We start from the raw sequence: 22,677 nt of genomic DNA, 5'->3' as shown, positions 1-22,677 counted from the left end.
TAATTTAAAATTACTTTGACTTCTCTTGGAAAGTACAGGTTCACTTGTTATCATGTTCAGAGCTCTGAAATTAATGAATTCCATAGAGCTCAGTCCTGTTTTTTCCAGCTACAGAGTATACATTATACAGCAAGGTCCTCTTCTTAATGCAAAAGTCTAAAATCTCTTGTAAAAGTTACGAAATTCGGGACACTGTACAGCGCACCATAACATCTTCATCAAATAAAACATACATACATAAAGTAATTTTGCAGAAATTGTTTATTGTTGATGTATTTTTCAACTAAAGTATCCTTCTATACCTTCAGTTGAATCTTCTTCTGTAGTTCTTCCATGGCTTCTTGTTGAGCTGCAGTAAGAGCTGCCAACCTCTCTTCTCGATCTCTATCCAAAAGGTAATAAATACAGGAAAAACTTGTAGTAACGTAAAGCATGCATAATATGACTAATTTATGCTTGAAATGGAGAACGAGCACCCCAAAAACGAAGCTGAAGATGGCTCAGCAAAAAACAAAGACAACAAAAAGCAACTTAGTTATCAGAGAATACAGATGCTTCGATAAAGGCAGACTCTTGAACTTCTGTAGCAGAACCTGGATCGCACCTCAGTCCAAATCAGAGCAATGATAGTCAACAGAATGCCACAAAATAGTGATGAATGTGATACCCTGCCACCATTAGCATTCTTCAGCCAATAGCTATAGTCAGGGAACCAAAGGGGAGGAGTACAATGGCAAATCAAAGAAAAAACATAAAGCAATGAGGGAGGTCTCTTTTGTAAAAATGATGATTAGTGGAAGTTTGACTATATACACTTACAGATAACACTTTGACCAACCCTAAATTATACAGTCATGAGTGATGAACTGACGCTTTAGAATATTGCAATTCTAAATAATCAAGACACTAAAGGATAGCAAAAGATCAGGCACTTATCTTACTGTCATCTCCTGCATGTAACTGCAGTCAGGACCTATTTTGCTCACTGACCCTGTCTACCCTGTATCTCTCTTCCAAAAACTGAATCGTCTCAAACTTCAGTTGTCCTCTTTGCTTTTAGCAACCCTCCTTCCCCTCCCCAGCAAAGTGCCAAAGCACAGCTGTCATGCATGCAGATGTCAGTAAGAGACTGTGAATCCTCTAAGCAATCCTTGAAGAGATTAAGATTTCTTTTTTTCTGTCTGAGAAAAGGACAAGAGGTACAACTTAATCTGTTACTAAAACTATTAAGCAGAAACCTGCAGATAACGGTTTAAACAAGAACAACTTACTGGTGATCAGTAAGCCACAAAAGCTATTAAACCTTAAAAAGGAAGAAAGTCAGCTACTCATGCTGTTTGTACAAAAGAAATGGGATGGGAGAGAAACACTTCTCCTAAAACTCTGGCAGCTGTGAAGGGCCAGAGAGGTAAAACTGAACAAAGAATAAGGCATTCAAAGCCATTAGCCATCTCTTCAAAAAGCATTCTAAAAATAAAGTAGTTTGAGTGACAAAACTAGAAAGAATAACATAAAGAACATTAACCAGACTGCAGTGGTTTTTGTTTTGTGTGGACTTCTCTTTTTTTCTTTTCTAAACAGAAAACTCATAGAAAAAACCTGTCATTTCAGTAAAAGTAAAAGGCTCAGATAAAGTAACACTTCAAAACAAAAAGCCACAGAAAATATAAAAGCAGATAGAAAAGACGACAGGGAGGAAACAAGTCTAACAATAAACGCTACACACAATTGTTCTTTCAGAAAGTATAAGTGAGTTCTTCCAATCACCATGGGGAGGAGGGGTGTGAGGAAGAGACGACGGATGAGAAGCATTAGGTAGTTTATGTGCTATCTCCCCAGAGGTATATAAAGGCTGAACTACAGTCTTTGTTTCCATTTTAAAGCATTCCTGACTCACACATGAGCTGAAACAAATCACAAATAACACATGACCCAAAGCTTATTTTAGTTATTTCTTTCAATATGTGTGTTTAAATATTTGTTTAAACCTAGAAACTATGACAAACTGCTATCACTGCATACTCTGGACTAATAATAGTTGAAACAAAATGCTGAAGTTTAAATTTATAGAGCATCAACATTACTCCTGTACAAGCCCTTCTGAAAAGCATGCTTTTTGCACGATTTGGTTATATTACACAGTTTTATGATTCCTATTGACAAGAATAAAATTTTCCATATTATGGATTTAAACACTCTGGAATATAAAACACTCTGAAATTACATCTAAAACCTTAATGGAATCACATTTATGTATGTAAGGGCAGAAGGGCTTTTGAAGTCAGTTTTAAGTACACTATTCCTTTCATACAGATGCTTTAATCACCACCAGATGCACATGGTAAACCTTACAATGAAGAAGCTTTAAGCAGATACTCCAGAAAGTACTCATTCCAGCAAGTATTAAATCTTCAGGATAAGCATCAAACCCTAGCAAGTAGGAAAAAAAGCCCAGCAAAACAAAACATCAAATGATACCCCAAGGTTCCACCAGAACATGGAAGGGACGTTTACAGCCACCTTCCTGTCAATCTCACCTCTCCCGTAACTTCCAAATCAGGACACCTTGAATCCTCCTCTAAACCTACTATGTTAGAGAAACCTCAGAACTGTTATTAATAAAACAAAATGACCCTGAAGCCATTCTGACATAACATAATCACCGGATTGTAGGGCACCACACATACATTCTCTCCTACTCTTTCCCAAAATTACAAAAAAAAAAAAAAGAAAGAAAACAACTCTCTTGTATCATCAGCATCTGCAAAGGAAAACAAATTAAGTAAGGTACTGCAGTATCAAGTACAAAGCATCTGAAAACTGAAGCACTGTACTAACAAAGGCAAATGGAAACTGCCGTTCTTCATGTCATACTGAAATAAATGGGATGCAACAAAGTAAAGTGGCAGATTTAAAATTTATTAAACAAAGAGCCAAGAACTACAAGCCTTGAGCCTTTAGACAAGTTCTAACTGTAGAAGACCTGAGAAGGCAAAGGTTTCAACGGGACAATTATTTCCCATTTGCTTACTGTGAGGGTTTCCTCAAATTTCAGAGAAACATAGAAGCCTTACACATGCAGTGTCTTATCTTCCCTAAAGTTCATAACCAAAATTCTCCCTGTCAGTCCTAATCTCCCTCAAATGTCTGTGAATGAGAATAAGATACTGAAGGATCCCTTCCAACTCCTATCTCATTGTGACTCTGGCTCAATGTATTGGGGAAAGGTCCAGTCCTTGAAGTTCTGGGCAAGGCCACAGATCCAATCCACAATTCATTAAATATCTACTTGAGAGTTGAATATCTTTATGATGTCAAGCTAGGATTACTCATGCCTTTGGAAGATGAAAGAAAGTGAGCAATAAATTTCTGAATATTTTACTTGGAGGGGAACCCCCCCCCAAAAAAAAACTCTTCAAGACAATTTTGAAGAAAAGCTGAGACAATAAAAATGTTTGAAGAACCACTAGCGAACGCTTCTTGTCATAGGAAAAACGTAACTTCTATTTAGGTTTTATGCTATGCTTGTGGCAGTGGAACTGTAGGGAAAGGGAATAACAGGAGATGAATACAAATAGAATTTGGCAAATTAAACAACAAGCAGAAAGCAGTTTTCCTGAATCAGACTTCAAAGTAAACCCTTCTCACATGCTGCAATGCCACCCAACAGTCATCCTCTCTGTACCTCATGTTTTGCTCAAAACAAAGAGAGAGAAAAGCCCATATGAAAAACCTTTACAAACTTGATTATGGGCAAAATGAAACCAAGTAGTTAACAGGCAGTAGAATTAATGAAGCCTGGTTTCCCAGCTTTGCACTTCGCAAATGTAATCTCTGGTGTCTACAAAAAGGTGAAATCAAATTGATGCCAGTAAGTACAAAAGTTACTGGAGAGTGGAGGATATGGGGAACACGGTGACATTAATCTTGCTTCCTTTGGAAACTAAGCTAAAATATGAAAAAGGAAAATTATTAAAAGATCTTGTAAGCAATAAAACTAAGATTAATATAATAAAATATATCCTTGCATGTTATATTGTGCATGTATCTAAGGAATACAAAAATCTATTACAGAATTTATGACTACTCACCTGACTTTCTTTCAAACCATTCATCAGGAATATCATCTAATGTTACTTTTTAAAATACTAAGCCTGAAGAGTTAAGAAGGTACTATTGTCATAGAGAAGCTGCAGTTTGCTGAAAAGGGTAGGGAAGTACAAAATTACCGCAGTTACCTGGCCCTCTCCCGTGCTGCATCTTCTCGTGCTTTTTCTTTCTCTTGCCTCTGCTGTTCAATTCGTGCTTCTTGTTCTTTCCTCTTCATCAGCAGCTCCTCAACTCGGGCTTGCCGTTCTGCTTCTAGGGCTCTTTTGCGCTCCTAGTCATAGAGAAATAAATTCTAACTTTTCTTTTAGGGCAAAACCAAAAAGGAATTAACAGAAATTGGTTTTTAACATCTGCTTATAGAATTTTACCTTACTTTCATGATGGAGTGAGAACTGCAATTTTATTAGAGGAATATTATGCAAATATAAGTATATTCAGAAGCTTGAACATACATTGAAAGCACGGTTGTATGAACTAAGCTAAATATTAACCAGCCATATATTTTGTTCTTTCTGAGAAAAGTCTATCCACTATGAAAGCTTATAAAACTTGTTCAATAATGACAGCATTTGAAAAAAGTTTAACATCCTACAGGATACAGGTAATGTAGAAATAACATATGCTCCCATGGAATATTAGTATTTAAATTATGACTCTGAAACTGAATGATATTATAAAACAAAATTGATTCTGACAATTATTTTTTGTGCTCTCACTGATTATGTGATTTCTCTCTCAATATTAAATTTTTACTGGTCTCTGATTAAGAAACTATATGTGGTATTGTAAACCTTTCTGACAAAGTGGCTATACTTCTACCAGCAACAAATGTAAAAACAGATCATGTTTGAAACCTCAAATTTAAATATAAGACATTTATGAGTGAACATTAAGTCAGTGAGTTTTACTAAGAGGAAAAGTGTTATTTGGTTTAAAGTCTGGGGAGAACTAGATTTTAATGGGTTCTTCAACTAATTTTACTGAAAAATTAGTCTGTTTTGTATGACAGATTAAATGAAAAACAGATATTTAAATAAATTTTAAAATATACAATATGTAAATATATATGTTATATATAATTATATCTCAAGACATATGTATATAAAATTACATATAACATCCTTGCCACAAACTCCAACACTGTAAACACACATCACTACACTAGCAAATAAATTATCTTCCTTTCAGGAGATTGTATGAGATTCCATTAGCACAACCGAAAACTTCCTGGAATTATGAACATTTTTACACAGTTAAATGTAGACATATGAAAAGCTGAAAACATTACCCTTTACGCTTTATTCAAGCAATGAAGAACTACAAAAATAAGTGAACTTTTTGTTTCACGCACAGCATTTTATATAAGCAAATGTGATGTTAACTTCACTGTCTTCACCTTCACAGGCGACATAGCTTGGTAATGGATAATCAAAACTGTGGCTTTTACAGTAACCATATTCTTTCCTGCATAATGTTTCAGTAATAACATTGCACAAATTCATTAATTTCCTTCTTAATAAAATAAGTAAGACAAGATATGGCATGCTTTAGTACAACTGTACTATAAAATTACCAAGAATACAAACTGTTTTACAGAATACACCCAGTGGATCATAAAAAAATATTAGTTCTCCTGGACATTCCTTACAAAGACCTATAAGGCTGCATTTGAAGATGTACCAGTATAGCTTGCAGATTTTGGATAAGGTACCAGTGCTACTAAATGGAAAAGCAAGTAAAAGCTAAAAAAATTAAAAACTTTAGTAGATTCTGTAATTAAAAGTTAAAATAAGCTTGATGGAAGGAAAAGTTTAAAGGTGAATCTGCAGAGTTTAGTGTCAGGGAGAAGCAAGTAGACTTTACTGAATGGATATGAGAAATACTTGAGGTCAAGAAAGACATTGCTCAGTTAGATAAACAGAAGCACCCCAGTAGATACTGAAATTTTATACCAGTTTTAGAAACTTTGTGACTTTAAATTATGCAATTCCATGAAGTCCATCACTGTTACAGTAAATATAAAGTAATTATGTTTAGAGGTGTGTTCTCCCAGTGGTTTAGGAGGTTTTGCATGAAGTTAAATTCCTATTTATAGGCCTGAACTCGCATCATTCACTGCAGTTCACTTAAGTGGAATTATTTGTTCGTGGTTATACTAACTGTTAAAAGTTTTTATACAGGAGTGGGGCCAACTCCACAACAATGCAGGAAGTTTCCTTGAGAGGTCAATACACATAGTTCCATAGAGGACGGTCAGGGAAGCTACATCATACCTCAAAATATAAGGCTTTGCTCAACTGTTAAGCAACTTGGGCCTTGAAAAAGCATAGCAGGAAGCATCAGCTTGATCCTTTGTCTGGCAGAAAGGATACGGAGAGAACAGCGTGGTCCTAAGTGGGATTTAGCTCTGAAAGCCTGTCTGCAGCATTTGTTCTAGTTCAGCTACCAGCTTAAAAATTCCCTAATGCCTACACAACCCAGGAAAGGACTAAAAAAAAGGCAAAGACACGAAAGAGTCAAAAAAACCCAAAATACCAAAAAGGGACTCCAGGAAAACTGCATTCGAGAATAAGGGAGTATGAATAACTACAAAAAACAGGATCACTGAGATCAGGTTTTTCACAAACTACGTGGAAGGGTACTTCTCACTGATAACACAATCAACCCTTGGAAATCCGGTAACTTTTAACAATATATTCTCTCAAGAAGAGTATTATCCGGCACTTTTGGAGTACCTTCTGTCTCAAAAATGGCTTCTGAGCCACTTCAATAACATGCCCCATTTTTCAACAAGGAGGCAGTGCCAAACAGTAGCAGGTGATTCTAAGTTCTGGCACAAGCTGGATTCACAGGTGACCTGCCTTTGTGGTGATCTGAGGTTATGTATAGAGAAACAGGCTGTGTTTACATCAAAAGAAAACTTATGTTTTAAATTCTAACATAGAGAACAGTGCCAAAAAAGTGGATGCATGGGCTGGAAAACCTTAGTATTGGAATGCTGTATTAAAAAAAAAAAAGAAACAAAAAAATCCAACAACCCCAGCCAACTCACACCAGGATTCCAGGAACACAAATACATTTGCATTGTGGTTTTCACAGATCCTGTGAAAAGCATTGTAATTATGACAGTAGTTATATGATAAGGAATATTTTTCCATTTCCTCTCTCAAAGTTTTAAGTGTTACCAAAACGTAAGAATTTTTTTAAGCTTAAGACATGCATAAATCATCTACCCAACAGCTATAATACCTCTGCTATAGAGGTTTTAAGGTGTACCTTTCTCTTTCTTACTACTGAAACATTATAATCATACTTTTCTGAAGTTGAACAAAGGAGGCAAGAAAGCAACAAAGATGGCAAAAATGAAAAACAAATATATATTTCATTGTCTCCCTGCAACTACAGATGCATTATACCTGAACTGCTTCATCACGTGCTTGTTTCTCCTCTTGTCTTCGTTGACGCTCTTCTTGTAATTCATTTAAGCGTTGTTCATATTCTTTTAGTTTATTCAATACATCATGACGTTTGTTCTGAGCTTCTAAGGTGTTTATAAATGCAATTTCATTTACCTGCAAATAATGAGCAAGTGTGAGAACAGATATGAGAAGCTGCAATCAGTTTCATTCTTGGGGAATTCCATCCATTTGTAATTATCCATTTGGTAATTAAACTGATGTGACGCTTCTCCAGAATCGGTTGGAAAACTACCATGTTGCAAGTAAGGCTTTGGTTGTTGCGTTTTTCTGTTTGTTTTGTTTTGTTTGTTTTGTTTGTGTTTTGTTTGGGGTTTTTCTTGGGGTTTGTTTTGGTTTGTTTGGTGTGGTTTTTTCCAAAAAGGATAGCCCATGGAATATAAAAACAAGAATTTAACTGTATCAGAAAACCAAGAAACTCTGGGTAAATAACCAGGAAAATCTCAAGTCTTCTCAGCAATGAGACTTAATTAATCTATTCTCTCATTCACCAGAAGTGGAATGCCAAGACTCAGCTGGATAAAGCAATAAAATACTAAGTGCTAGTAGAATCCAAACAGGTCCTTTGATCCAACTTTAAATATATGGGTGCTTACCGAAAAATGAACAAGCTCACTGTCTTAATATTTCTTATCATTATAGCCTATTTCACAAACATACATACTATTTTTTTCAACCACTGGACAGTGCATTACACAATAATAATAAAAAAAGAAAATACCATGAAAAGGCTGTCTTAAAAGTACCTCAATGTGTATACTAAAAATACCAAACAATATGCTACTACTAGGTTCAGGAAGGTAATCGTTATTTTGTCCTCACTATGATGCTGCTGAACACAGTTCTTGTCATCTTTAGGCTTTTAAATGCATATGCTTTAGAAACTTACCTGGATGGGAAAATTAAACTCTTCACATTGATTTAATAAAACCAAAATTTTAGAACTAAAGTTACTGATGAAAATCATAAAAATTTATCAGCTATAAACCACTCAAAACCTATGACTGAAATAGAAATTCTTTTGCTGTACTCAAAGCTCTTGCTCTGTCTGAATTCACAAAAGAAATGAGTAAAGAGAATATACACAGACGGACAACAACAAGTCACATAAAAGGTGGTAGGACAGTATTTATTGCTTTGTTTACTGACTGGAATCCATTTACAGAATTTTCAGTGAACTAGTAAGCACTGGGAATTTAGATCACCAGCTGGGCAGCAACAGCTACCATGATCTTCAGCTATACTACTCATCAGCTATTTCTCTAAAGCCTTCTGGCCCTATTAACCTTTATTTCCAGAACACAAGAACCTCAAGAGGCAGCAGATCTTACACATTTAAACACACACAATACTGGAAACATCTGCTTGGCTGGGGAATGACGACAAGTGTGATTTAGTTAATACGATTATAGAAGTGACAACAGTGTAATGAAATAATAATGAAGGTATGCTAGAGTGAATTAGGTAATCTAGTTTTAATCCAAAAGGCAGAAACAGCAACTAAGTAAAAAAACGAAATCAGTTTTTTTGTACTTGTCTTAAATATGGATGAACAGCTGCATCAATCACAGCTGGGATACATGCTCATTATATACTGTAACATTTTAGTTTTAAGGAACTGCATGTATCTTTCTTTACCTGGAAAAAACAGTCTTTAAAATACTTCATTCCTGTTGTGGTGGTTTTGGCTGAGATAAGAGTTGATTTTCTTCACAGTAGCTAGTATGGGCTGTTCTGGATTTATGCTGAAAACAGTGCTGATAACACAGGATGTTTTAGCTACAGCTGAGCAGCGCTTACACAGCGCCAAGGCCTTTTCTGCTCCTCGTCCCGCCCCAGCAGCCAGCAGGTAGGGGGTGCACAGGGGGCCGGGAGGGGACACGGCCGGGACGCTGACCCCAGCTGGCCCAAGGGCTGTGCCACACTGTACGATGTCGTGCTCAGCAGTAATACGAGGGGGAGGTTGGGGGGGGGGGGGCGGCGTTGCTGAGGGACTGGCTGGGCATCGGTCAGGTGGTGGCGAGCAACTGTTTTCATTTGCACCTCTTGTCTGTCTGGGGTTTTATTTCTCTCTCCCTGTTATTTGCCTTTTCCTCACAATTTTCTTTGTCTCCAATTATTAAACTGTTTTTACCTCAGCCCCCGAGTTTTCTCACTTTTGCACTTCCAGTTCTCTCCCGTCCCACCAGTGCTGGCGGAGAGTGAGTGATGGCTGTGTGGTGTTTAGTTGCTGGCTGGGGTTAGACCATGACAATGTTTATCAAAGTAATACGAATAAGGTAAACCCAAGAGTGTTCCTCAAGTGCTCATCTTACAAAACTGCTTACTAAAGTCAGAAAAGCATTGAAAAAAATACTTACTTTAGAATAACTGCCACGTGCTAATTATGGGTTTCTGTTTGTTTCTAAGTGTTTAATAATATGAGGGGTACAAAACACAGCAACAACTATTGCTTCAGGACACAGAATGCTGGATCTAGAATGGATGTGTAACAAAGAAGGGCAACGAGCTCTCCGCACTTCTCATTCCACATGTTAGAAAACAGAATTAATAATCAGATAATCTACTCCTTCCAGAAGGACTAGTTAATATCAAAAATGTTGCCATACCCTGTGTGAGGAACAAAAGCAGCAAAACAACTATCAGCTCAAAATTTCAACCCACCTTTTCTTTCAGTCCAACACACCATGATATCTAGTAACAGGTAATTAATTTTAAATTCATATCAGAGAAAAACTGTCCGGTTTAGAGACTGGCATTTATCCAGTTCACTGTTCACACATGTTCGTATCTAACTTGCAAAATCCTTTACAACCTACTCATGAGCACTTTGAGATACAAAACATATACAACTATTAAATACCTCCCCTTTAAAACAAAGTTAACTTACCTTAGCTTCTTCCTCCTGTGCTTTTTTCACAATTGCTTGTAGCTGCACTTCACGTTTGAATTCTGCATGGAGTAATTTTTCCTCCATCATCCTGCGCCTTTGATCTAGTAATTCTTCTTTCCATTTCCGTACATCTTTCTCCTATATATCAGTGAATTGATCACTAATACAGTAACTGAAAATACAGCCTTTTTCCTCATAATTTTCTACTATTTCAAGCTTTAAAGTAATGAAACATTTTGATGCCCTAAACAAGCCTGCATTGAGTTTAACCCAAAGGACTCTGATTTGCTAACTGCTTCAGTCTGCTGAATTTTAGCATTTGTGTTGGATACACAACACATTTCTATGTTTATCACACTTCCCTGAACCTGAGTCAGTATGTCAGCAACACTCTCACATAAGTTCATGATTTGAAATAATGATTTCTTTAACGTCTGTGATGCACGAGTCACCTGCGAAAACTATGTGAACTAAGACTCAAAGGAAAATTTCATTTCACCCCTAATGTTAATCTCTTAACACTTCTAGACTATGTGGAAACAAAAAGCTTTTCTGAAAGGCAGCAGACCAGCTCCCCTGTATTACAGAAAACTTACCCTCTCCATTAATTTCTGAAGCTTCAGTGTCTTTTCTTCACGCAACTTTTCTCTCAGCTGTTGAGCTTTCATTTGTTTCTCTTCATGTTTCTTTTTTGATTCTGCTATTGTTCTTTTAATTAAAAAAAAAAAACCCCAACAAATGAGCAAAGGCAAGTTAGACAGCATTTACTGACAGTGTTGCAAACATTTCTATGTCCTTTTCAGTAAGAGAAAACACACAGGCCACTGGAGAGCAATTATTTCCCCTAAATGCAAATACTGGTCTTCTAGTCTGCAAGTGTTACATACTGCACAATGTATCACAAGCCTAGTTTGATTCCTGTAACACTTTCACAGAATTAAACTAGATTTATGAACAGTTTCACACAGCCATTGAGTTGGGTTGCTTGTTCTCACTGGCTAACTGAGACAGGTAACAACTCTAAAACCTTTTGCGTGATGGTGACGACAGTTTCTCATGCATGTGTATTCCATGTCCAGGTGGACGTGCAGGCTCTTCTTCCACTCTGTCTCCCCAAGAATTACTCTGGCGCCATGATTCACGAGCTGTACAGGAAGAAAACACACATTCTGAATAATGCAAAACACTCTGCTGGGAGAAGTGCAAATAATGAGGCTTAGTTCATCTTGAAGTTCTCTCTCAAATGGGTTCTCTTAAGCCTACATAAGGTGCAAACACAGGCTGAAGCATCTCTAATCCCTGTGCATTTTCAATGCTTAATGATTTTATTACACTTCTATTGTAATGCCAAGATAAAACTGGGTAACAAATTTTAAAATTCTAACAGAGAGACAGGGGAAGACAGCTGAAGAATAAAGACAAACACAGACAGTTTGAAGACACAAATCCATCTTTTCTAAGGAAACAACATAAAAATAATATAACTTGTAATAGTATTTGGAGATCCTGCAATATTCTGAATAATTAATAATATGCTGAAACCTGAACTAGCCATCAGTAAAATGGGCATTCTTCTAAATTTTGCTGTCATTTCAATGTAAGCACAGTAATATGTGAAAGTTTACCTTCATAATCTGCCAGAACATCATTCCAATCCATAGACATACCGCAGAAAGATATGCTTCCATTGCCCATACTAGCCTGAAATTTAATACAATCTAGACAGTAAAACCAAACTAATTTGCAGGTGTACACACATACTAAGCAGTGCCAGCTCAGCAATATTCAGCAATACTTCCAAACTGAACTAGCCATCCCAAAGACAGACCCTGTTCCTGTTGCTTCTGACAGTAGAAATGGAGACTTCTGCTTCTAGCTCCTGTGTGGTAGCAATGAAAATAACAAATCCCAGGTCTCCCAGTTTGGCACACAGCACTAAAATTTATGTAGTATGTATGTAGGCAGCAGGATGACCACTGCATCAGAGGACTCCGTACCACTCAGCAGCATTGTGCTGCTGCTAAATATACCTTAGACAGAATGATATAATTATTACATGACACCATTTACTTTATTTGCAAGTAGAACAGGTTACATTAATGCAAAAATGAACACTAAAATTCTATATTCATAGTCCACTGACATCGGAGACAGCTTGAAACTGGGTACTTGAAAATAAACAGAACACTCACAGAGAAATCGCTATCATTGTCAGTCTCGATATTAATGTCATTGTTTTCCTCCGCTTCGATCTCTCTAGTTAATTGCTCTTCTTCTGCAATAGCACTAGCAATGGCTTCTTCATTTGCCTTTTCCAGGCGATCTGCTAACTCTTCTTTCTTAGCAAGGACTTCTGCCATAGACTGCAGGAAACACCACACCAGAGAAAAACCCAAAATCAGTAGCAGGCACAGGAAAGTGGTTTCCATATAGTTAATATGAATGATATGATATTTTGTTCAACTTCTAATAACTTGTAGCTCCTTTACTGCTGTATTTTGTGAAGTTAATTGAAATATAAACCCCACTAAAACGGTTATCAACTATCAATTCATTTAATGGCTACATGAAATGCTTAAGAAATTAATTATCATTCACATCATTGCAAAATGTATTACATGAACACTGTCATTAAAAGCAATGAAGGCAGTTCTTCCCCGATTATTCTTTTAAATACCTGGTCTTAGGGACTAAGCAATGCATACTCTTACAACATTAATGACATGCCCTGCTGTTATGTCCAGAAAAGGAACCATGCTGCAAAGTGTAACTGAAAGATGAAAATGCATCTGCAGATGAACTGTATCTGGAAACTTTACTGTAGTTAAACCAGTGGAATCTCAGGCTATGCTTGTTTTTCAACATGAATGACAAGATAGATAGGCAAGAATGTAAGTCTGAACGTGCTGACCGATGGATTTTCCTTCTTTAACGTCCAGTATTAACTGGTTCACTTCCACTATGGCTATGAAACAGTGTGCCACAATACACAAATCAAGTGTTCAAAGCAATCTGATCAGGAGTAGTAAAATGCGCACAAGAGACACAGATCCCACCAAACCGTCAGCATCCTGAACCGTTAATAATAGAGAATCTGAAGCAATGTTGGTGTATGAGATGCTAGAAATTTGTTCTAAAAAGAAACAGAGATCTGACTTGGAAATTACCTAGCATGAGTCCAGTTTATAAAAGACGTTAAAGGGAAAGCAATTTACAGGAAAATTTCTGCAAATCAAGTTTTTAAACTAGTTTATGAAAAAAAAACAAGCCAAAACATAACCTGAAAGTATAACCTGGATTTTACATACTTTACTTTACATACATTACTGCAATTCTCCACTTAGACAATCCCTGTAAAGCAGACACACCTTGAAAACTGCCAAATTCTATAGACGAGAAAGGACATTCTTTTTGGGAAGCCACATAAAAACAGAATATTGACCTCACATTTGTTGCTTAAGAATGGCATTCATCCAAATTGCTAGTTATATAGGAAGACCCAAGAGGGCAGTTCAGCTAGCTTAGAAGGCAGAGGTCTACCCTTGTTGCTAACAGAATCTTGATATCCCATGTGTTTCCAGTTTGAATAATTAGCAAAACTGGAGTAAGAATTTAATGAGTGTGACTTAAAATGATTGATAGTGGAAGGAAATGAAAAATTATGCCAAACACATGTAAAAGCATAATGAGAGCACAAATGTCTTTATTCCAAATGAAACATTTATATCCTTCTAGTTTAAGTTCAGAAACTTTACTAGAATTAAATCCTATCACTAAAAGTATCTGTGCAACAAACTATTTTTTCTACAGTACATACCTTATAGAGTTTTCCATAATTTCTACAGCAGGCTAACAATAAACACAGAATGAGAAAACTAAGCCTTGTGTTTATTATTTACTCAGAAATCTTACAGGATTTCTTACCAATCTGGCAGCACTCACATTTGAAATATCTGAGGGATCCATTTCAGTTTCAGTTTTAGCTTCTTCCGTTTGATGCTGGTCTGTAGTATCAGCAATTAGTGAGGAAGCTTCATTAATCTGCAGAGTTTTTGAAGTACAGTCAGTATTTTTGAGAACCAGAGGTGTCTCAGAAACTGTTTGTAAGGAATCTTCTTGCAGTGGTGTGCCAGTGGTCCCATTGTCTTCTGACGCATGTGCTATGAACTAACAAGAGGCATTTGCAAAATTAACACAATGTAACATAATGATTTTAAGTCACAAGAGTCAAAGGGTTTCAAAAAAGCACCTGGCACAACCTTACAGTGAGTGATGCAAGTAACTCCATGAAATTTCAGTTGCTCATAACTTTGCAAAAGTTGGACCTTTCTACTAGAAATCTTCTATGTATGTGATGTGCCTAATGCTGAGTTTTTGGAAAACACAGGGAACCTGTCTACAGCATTGTAAAATATGATTCATCGCATGATTTTTAACTTGCCTATATGTGCCAGCATCCATAAAGGTAACTGAAAGCCATTACTTTTAAAGCCTTTTCCAGTCTGGTTAGTGAGTAAAAGCTCTAGACACCACTACCTTTCAAAAATGCTCTGAAGAAAAAGTGCAAGGTTAGGAAATGGTTCAAAATCGTACTGACCTGAGTCCTTTCAGTAAGAGGACCTTCACACTGATGTAAAAGACCTTTCTGCACAAGCTCTATGCTTTTGGATGCACCACTGTCAGTGAGCAAACTCCCAGGCTTATTCTCTGATGGTGGTGACATGGCATTTTCTTTGTCACTGTCGCCTTTGGACTTGAGTGAATCTGCAGCTACAGGAGTTTTTGTTGCCAAAGCTGTGGATCGAGATCGAACAGGCCTTCCACGCTGAACTGTTTCCCAGCCCTCTGCATCTTTTCGATCTACAGAAAAAACAAAACACCCCATTCTAAGAAAGGAAGACTTACAAATAGAAGTATTATAAACAACTATTTTATCACAGTATTACACAAGTTGTGTGAGAAAAATTTTCTTTTTAAAAATCAGTACTAAAAAAAAAATCAATTAAATATTCTTTAGAAAAGCTTTTTACTTCAAGGATGTTATCAGTTTCACAAACACTGAACAATTCTATTCCTGGGACTTCTGTTACTTGGAGAAGCTAAGCTAGTCATACAAAGCCATGTGAAAAATGGCAACATGTACTTAAGTTTTTCATGCCTATGATGCTATTTCATGAGATGCTCAGCACAACAAAGTAACCACACTTGCTCTTTGCAGCAACAATGATGTTAGAGGTCTTTTGTGAAACTGCTAATCTCTGCAAGTACAGACCTAATTGCACGTCTTAGTAAGGCAAGTTCTGGACAGTACTTGCCACACTATTCTTCCACAAATGTTTTCTTTACTTTTACCATTTGTTTCATCCGGATAATAAAAGTACACTAATCAGTGTCAGCTTTTGGAAAATATCTTTTCCTGGATTCCAAGAAATAGCAAAATACTGGCAAGTGGCAGTGCAAATTGAAGGAGAAAAGAGTGTTTTTCTTCAATTTACTTTGATGACTAAATAGCTGTTAAATACAACTTGCTGATCAACATTTCTGATACCTAACCTTGGTACATACCTGAAAAGTCTTCAAACTTACAACTGTCTGCCTAAAGTATCAGGTCTTAAGTGTGATCAGATTTCTAGAATGTCAAGGTGAACCCCCTTCTCCATATATAACATTTTTGTGGCCAGCAATTCATATCAGCATGTAATCTCCCCATCTTGAAATAACTCTAGGTGATTCTTTTGAGACTTGATGGTACAACTGAATAGTGTGAAAGGTAAGCTCACATGTGGCTATTTGCTGAACAAAAGTTCTTGCTAAAACTCAAGCCCTAACTATGCACAAATTTTCCCATATACTTTTGGCATAAACTATTTTTAGGATCATTCACCTAAAAGGAAAAGTGTGGGAGATTGTTTTTACCTGGAGGAATACAGAATCAAAACCCCAACACTAAATCTCCTGCTTTACAGAGGGGAAAAAAAAAATCTAGAATAGAACAGAAGCTGTATAACCAAATTAATTCTCTGGGTATTTCTAAAGCTTTTTACTAACAAAGACGGACCTGTAGCTCAGGCATGAAGATCAGAGCTCAAACATTAAAGTATAACATAAATATGAACAGGAATGAGTCTACTTGGTTGTCAAAAAATGTAATTTGAAACACCCAAGGGTGGTGAGAGAACTGAATGATCTGTGTATTATGATGAATTGCACATTGCCAACTTAAAAGACTAGCTTAAAACTTGCAGTTCTAGAGTTTTGATTTTTAAAGCAAAATATAAAGTGGTTTTAAAAAAATATAGAAGTGTTACCTTCTCTAAAAATACCAACTGCTTTCAGTAGGAACACTGGTTATACCGGTTATATATATGTTATATATATATATATAACAGGAATACTGGTTATATAATATGATGGTTAGGTTATAAGATGTGAACCATCTTTATGGACTGTCAATAACATCTATATGCAAGTCCACACACCCAGAGGGAGATGACAGCGCAAAAGACTTTTTCCTCCTTTCAGAATATGTATGCTTATTTTAAAAGCAATTTACAGTACATAGAAAGGACCTGTCTTAACATTAATTGTCACAGTCAAAAGCCCTTGAGTCTTTTTACATTTCCCTCCAGGGCACATGTTTCTGGCAGCTCTAAAACAAGTACCAACACCTTACACTAGAACGCTGGACTACAAAGCGGCAAAGTGGCAGTCATAGGACTGTCAATAAAAATGAAGATTATTTTAGGTAAAAGATAAAAACATTATACCTACTGGACTAAACGACCTTTACGTGGACTTGAACTGATGTTCAGCTGTTTCAACATCAGCAGTAATCAGTAAACTGGAAATTAGCCTAAACCAGAACTAATGGCACTTTCATACTTTGCTACTCCTGGCATATAGCGTTTCACAAACATTAAGTGCTAACAACTGGGTTCTTTTAATATCTCATGATGAAACACAGCAGCCTAGACCAACGGCTGGTGTAAATCATGAGTCTCCAGTGAATTCGACAGGTTTTACTGAAATTTATCTTAGCTGAGCAGCTCATGCAATAGCTGCATTTACGTAATTATATAATTGTTTACAAACCTTAACACCACTGATAATATGACAAATGCAAAAAGATAATTCAATTTGATATTTTACTGTTGAAATTTTTTACTCTAGAAAACTCACTGTGTATTTTAAAGCAAAGTTCCAAAATTTTGTGTGAATGTCTATAGCTGATCTCTTCAGATTACTGATGGTAACCAGAGACAGCATACCTCTGCAAAATTTTTTTCAATGTTCATTCCTCCTATGTGCACTTGCATAGGCTCCAGTATGCACCACTGATTAAGAGAGGGGAATGGCAGTCAAAAACACACAGATTATAGGTTTTGGTTTACCACAGACTTTCTATCCAACCCCTGTGAGCAACTGTGGCTTTATTTTCATTTCGTCATCTTTATATGGAAAAAATATTATTACCTACAGGATCAAGTGATAAAAACATGTTATTACCCTCTCAGAGACAATCTTATCTCCAACAATGCTATAGGGTATAGGGGTTTAATTCCACAAGAATCACAAACAGATTTACTGCAGAAAGCTCCACACATGCAGCCTGTGTAGAATATGGCCCTGCATCACATGGGACAACAAGGACCAATTCAACCCCTTGTATATCACAGCTGCTCCTACCCCACTGACCTTTGTAATTGGTAGGACTACAAATATTTTGCTGTATATAGCTTGTGATAAAATTTGGCCAAGAAATATCCCTGGCAAGCAACCACTTTACTGCAGCAGACTTCTGGACTGCGATTCTTTTTGCTCATCATTTGCAAAACAAGACTGTTGCAAGATTTCACTTCTTGCTCTGAAAATTGAAGTAAATTCTTACATAAGGCATCTTTTTTACATTAAAAAAAGATCAGGAGATACGCCCTAAAGACAATCTTCGTAAGATCTACATAATAAGAGATACTAATCTTTTACATATCTTGATAATAATTGTACTAATATCTTCTGATATCTTTACTAGTATCTACAGAGGTTAATTCTAAATAAATAAATAAATAATATATATTCTTGCCTGCCTTGTCTAGTTGATTCCTTGTTTCATTGCATATTTCTTAGTACTTCAAAAGAGTAGAATTAATCAGAATGAAATTATTCAGAGCACATCAAAGCCATAATCACACTTACTACCATAGGAATTAAACTTTTAGTAAGAACCATACATGTTCAATTTTTGGTCTGTATTTGTTCACTTCAGATTCATAATAATTACTCAAGACTCATCCAATTATTTTAACAGCACAGAAATACTTGTGTTTGAAAGAATATTGTTTGGTGAATTCTTTAAATGCAAAACAGTTTCTAACGCAAGCATGCATTCAGACTGTTGAAGTATTTGTAACCAGTTTAACAGTTTTATGCCATCTGATAGCTAGTTGTGCACAAGAAGTTACTTTTTCATTTTAATTCAACTATCAATTTAGTATTCAGTCATTTCCAGACATGTTTTTAACAAGAAGCTTGCAAACCTAATTACAGTTATTGACATTAGATCACAAAGTTCTTAATCTGAAGCAAATTTAATACTCAGCAGGGCATCACCCCTTCTTCACTTTTTTTCTCCCCAAGTCTGGAATTCTTTTCATATAGCCCAGTAGCCATCTCCACATACTTATTATCACATGCAGGGTTTGATTACTCCCAGAGTTTTGTTAATGAATAATTCATTTGACTACCTTGATCATTCTCTAGTTTCATTTGAACTTCCCTGTCCCTGCTTGCTCTTGTATTACATTGAAGTGACAAGCCATCTGTTATCTTGAGCCCCTCACAGTCACCACGGCCTTATTCTTTCATAGTTACTCCATCTGGAAAAACTGGCCAGGCAGCCTTACTGGCAACTTTAATAAAATAAATCTAGACAAGTATGTGCAAAACTCTTACAAGTTCTACCTCAGGAGATACATGTCCCTTCTTAAAAATTTACTTGAAAGTAATATCCTACCAACGCCTATTTGACCTTCCCCACTCAGTACTAAACTTCAGTCCCTTTTTGGTTTTTTTTTTTAATCTGAAGTAGTATTTCTGTATTCAAGAGGCACTTTGGAAAACCATGATTACTTGAGAATCTGGAAGCAGATCTAGAAATAAGAACTCAGCTGAAACAGTTACAGAGCAGAAAACGTAAAACCCAGAACAATAAAACAAATAAATACAAACAAACAAAAAAAAAAAAAAAAAAAAACATAACAAGAGATGGTGAGTTAATAGGCAAGACTTGAGAGATATTAATTGTGGGGCTGCTTTTAATGGTCACTTTAAAATATCAGGGGAGGGTTATATAAAAAAAGAGAACAAATGTAAAATTTACAACAGAAACTGTGCTTAAGAATTTGACAACCCAGTCCAGAATAAACTATCCTTTGCTGTCTGTGGTGACATTCCTGCAATTTGTTCTTGAATATTGAGAAGTTACGCATGCTTCCACAAGATCATGTGCCAGCATGTTTGAGCCCAAATGTTAGAGGATTCTATGTCCTGCAAAGTCTGAAGTCTTACCTACATTACAAAGAACATTATTCACAACTATGGGAATGAGTAATTAATACAGGAATTAATACATCATGATGATGATGATGATGATGATGATGATGATGATGATGATGATGATAACAGTAACAATAAAATAATAATACTACATTTCAAGTATGGCAACAGAAAAAAACCCACTGGATATTTCTGAGAAGTTTACATGTTCCTGACTGCCCTTTCTCCTAAGTTATGTAAAAACAATAAACAATTGTTTTAATTGTAAGCACCTACTTCCAGTCTTAATGTACACTCTAAACTTGTATAACCTGTCTCACCTCTTACCATGAGCACCTGGGAATTCATTTCATGCTAGGCTGTTACCTCTGTGTACTACTGTTACTAAACCAATCTTCTCTTGCTGTAAACTGGTCAGACAGTAACAGTAGACTATGCTTCATATTGTAGAAAACACTCAAGCACAAATGACAAAATTATTTTTTTATTAAAATAGTGAGGGTAAGTTTAGTGAGGGAAATTAGGTAAGATGATTTAACCGCATGTAATTATGCATCCAGAAAAAAATAATTTAAAGTAGTATCTGGAAAAATGTATGTTTCCTATCTCCCTAAGGACTTACATTTAGTTAAATTTGGAAATTCCATCAACCGTGAAACAGGAAACTGTATCATACCACTCATTCACTTCACAAAACCATTGTGAGACCTAATGATAATGCTGCTGGGAAACCACTGGAGAAAGTGTTTTAGGGGAATCTTGCCACTGTAAGCCCCAGCTGGGCAAGAGAGCACTCCAGAGGGGCAGGAGGAATCCTCCTTCCCACGAGGCCTCCGTGTACCTAACAGCTGTGAGTGCACGAGCTGGTGAACAGGCAGAGCAGATGATACACAAGCCTCCTATCTGCTTCAATAATGCATGTGAAGAGCCTCTGTGACTCCCTTTGAGTAAACTTCACAGGTTCTCTTATGCTCCAATCAGTGAGGTTAATTCGATTTTACCAAAGTGATCCTAGCCTCCGCACAAAGGATAACATGCTCCTAAAGATAATTTGATTTGTTAAAAGCATTACAATTCAGTCATGAGAAAATCACTGAAATTCTCCAATGTTGAATTTCAGAGGTAAGAGAGTCTCAAGAATAAACAAAGCCTCTAGAAGGAGTGACTTATTTCTTAAAATGAAATATTTCAAGTCTGAATTGTATAGTACATTTTATTTTGAAAATTGCTGAACACTTATAAGCCAGTAGGTACTACAGGACCTAAGTTGTTTCACTCTTTTTGGTGCTTATCAGATGCAAGCAATGGCCAACAAATCACAGCACCCCAACTCTCCAGCCATTTAAATGCCTAAAACTAACGTAAGGATAAGGTCCTTTTTTTCCCTTTTAGCCTCTTAAAAATACATTATCCATACAGAAATGCAGATCAGTTTTATCCCCTGTGTAACTAATAAAATTCTCCATACGAACAGGAATCCCTAATAAAGGTGTTTTAACAACAGCTTGGAGTCCGTCACTTTAATATGAGCAATAATGAACAGGAAAAGGTTTCGTTATGAGTAGCTTCAACTACTGGCAAAAATTAAAAGTAGTGGAATTACACCTTCAGTTAGCGTTGAAAACAGCGAAACTGCTACTGTTCTCTAACCAGCTTACTGCAACTACAGACAGCAAGATACTCCCTCAAGCAAACAGCATAAATCAATTCCCACTCAATCAATCATTTTTAGAATATGGTTTTGATTGTTCTTTTCTAAGCATAAGACTCGCATTCTACTGAACTCACTTATGTTAAATTGCAAGGCACTTGTACAAGGCATTTTAGTTCCATAGTATACCACAGGTGTCCAAACCACTACATACGACTTCTGTTACTACTAGGTTGAACATACAACTATGTTCAATTAATATATTCTCTTCCAGTAATTTTTCTTTTAAAAAAACCCCAAATTATGAATATTTCTTTTTCATTTCTTTCGGAATATCTTTTTCTACATTCTGCCTGCTGATTTTGCAGAAAGTCATCTGGGACCACACATGAAAAAAATAAATGGAAAAAAAGTATCTCTGAAGACAATCCCAGGGTTTCAGCATGTGCAAATAAACTAACTTTGTAAGCCTAAATGGTAAAGGTTTTTTTTATGTCTACAGCTAAAAAAATCTCTTCTAGAACAAAAGAGCCCGCATCAAGCATTCTCCAAGGAGAATCTTTGGAGAAACAATTCATAACTTAATGTGGCAGCTCTTGTCTTCAAAGAAAAAATGACCAGTTGTTACTTGAACACTGTTCTAATAACATCATCTCCCAGGGCACATAAAACCATCTTGAGCTCTTTTACAGATTCCTGGACACATACTATTCTTTATATTGTTAAGCCATTCCAAACTGCACAGTCAGATTGTTAGTTTGTGACCAAAGACCTTTCGTTTCTCAGGGTATTATATACTAGTATTTCAACAGATCAAATTCTAGCTAGTGGAAACACAGTGGAATGTTACCTACGCATAACACAACTTTTTCAATTGAACTATTACAATGTAAGGCTGCATTGATATTTATTTCAATACTTAATTTAAGCATTGTATTTTGCAAAATTACACTTAATTTTTGTTTGAAAATAGGTCATCACACTCTGTTTACACC

General features: G+C 36.2%; 1 protein-coding gene across 5 annotated transcripts in view; it reads right to left on the bottom strand.

Annotated features, from left to right (window-relative positions):
- Positions 1-22,677, bottom strand: part of SCAPER (S-phase cyclin A associated protein in the ER) — a 166,049-nt gene that overhangs the window by 108,475 nt on the left and 34,897 nt on the right. For 4 of the 5 annotated variants that reach the window (XM_055805663.1, XM_055805684.1, XM_055805671.1 and 1 more), the window contains exons 9-18: positions 15,077-15,339; positions 14,422-14,646; positions 12,672-12,842; positions 12,105-12,180; positions 11,507-11,624; positions 11,076-11,187; positions 10,477-10,617; positions 7,527-7,682; positions 4,239-4,381; positions 303-384 (exon numbers count right to left, since the gene is read on the bottom strand). In XM_055805663.1, the coding sequence (XP_055661638.1) occupies positions 303-384; positions 4,239-4,381; positions 7,527-7,682; positions 10,477-10,617; positions 11,076-11,187; positions 11,507-11,624; positions 12,105-12,180; positions 12,672-12,842; positions 14,422-14,646; positions 15,077-15,339 (1,487 nt within the window). The remainder of the gene's footprint in view (positions 1-302; positions 385-4,238; positions 4,382-7,526; positions 7,683-10,476; positions 10,618-11,075; positions 11,188-11,506; positions 11,625-12,104; positions 12,181-12,671; positions 12,843-14,421; positions 14,647-15,076; positions 15,340-22,677) is intronic. The other variant, XM_055805669.1, reaches the window with a different exon arrangement.

Source organism: Falco peregrinus, chromosome 1, assembly GCF_023634155.1.
Source record: "Falco peregrinus isolate bFalPer1 chromosome 1, bFalPer1.pri, whole genome shotgun sequence".
Taxonomy (NCBI): domain Eukaryota; kingdom Metazoa; phylum Chordata; class Aves; order Falconiformes; family Falconidae; genus Falco; species Falco peregrinus.
Note: the sequence above shows the minus strand (reverse complement) of the source record. Positions and strands in the feature narration are given on the sequence as shown.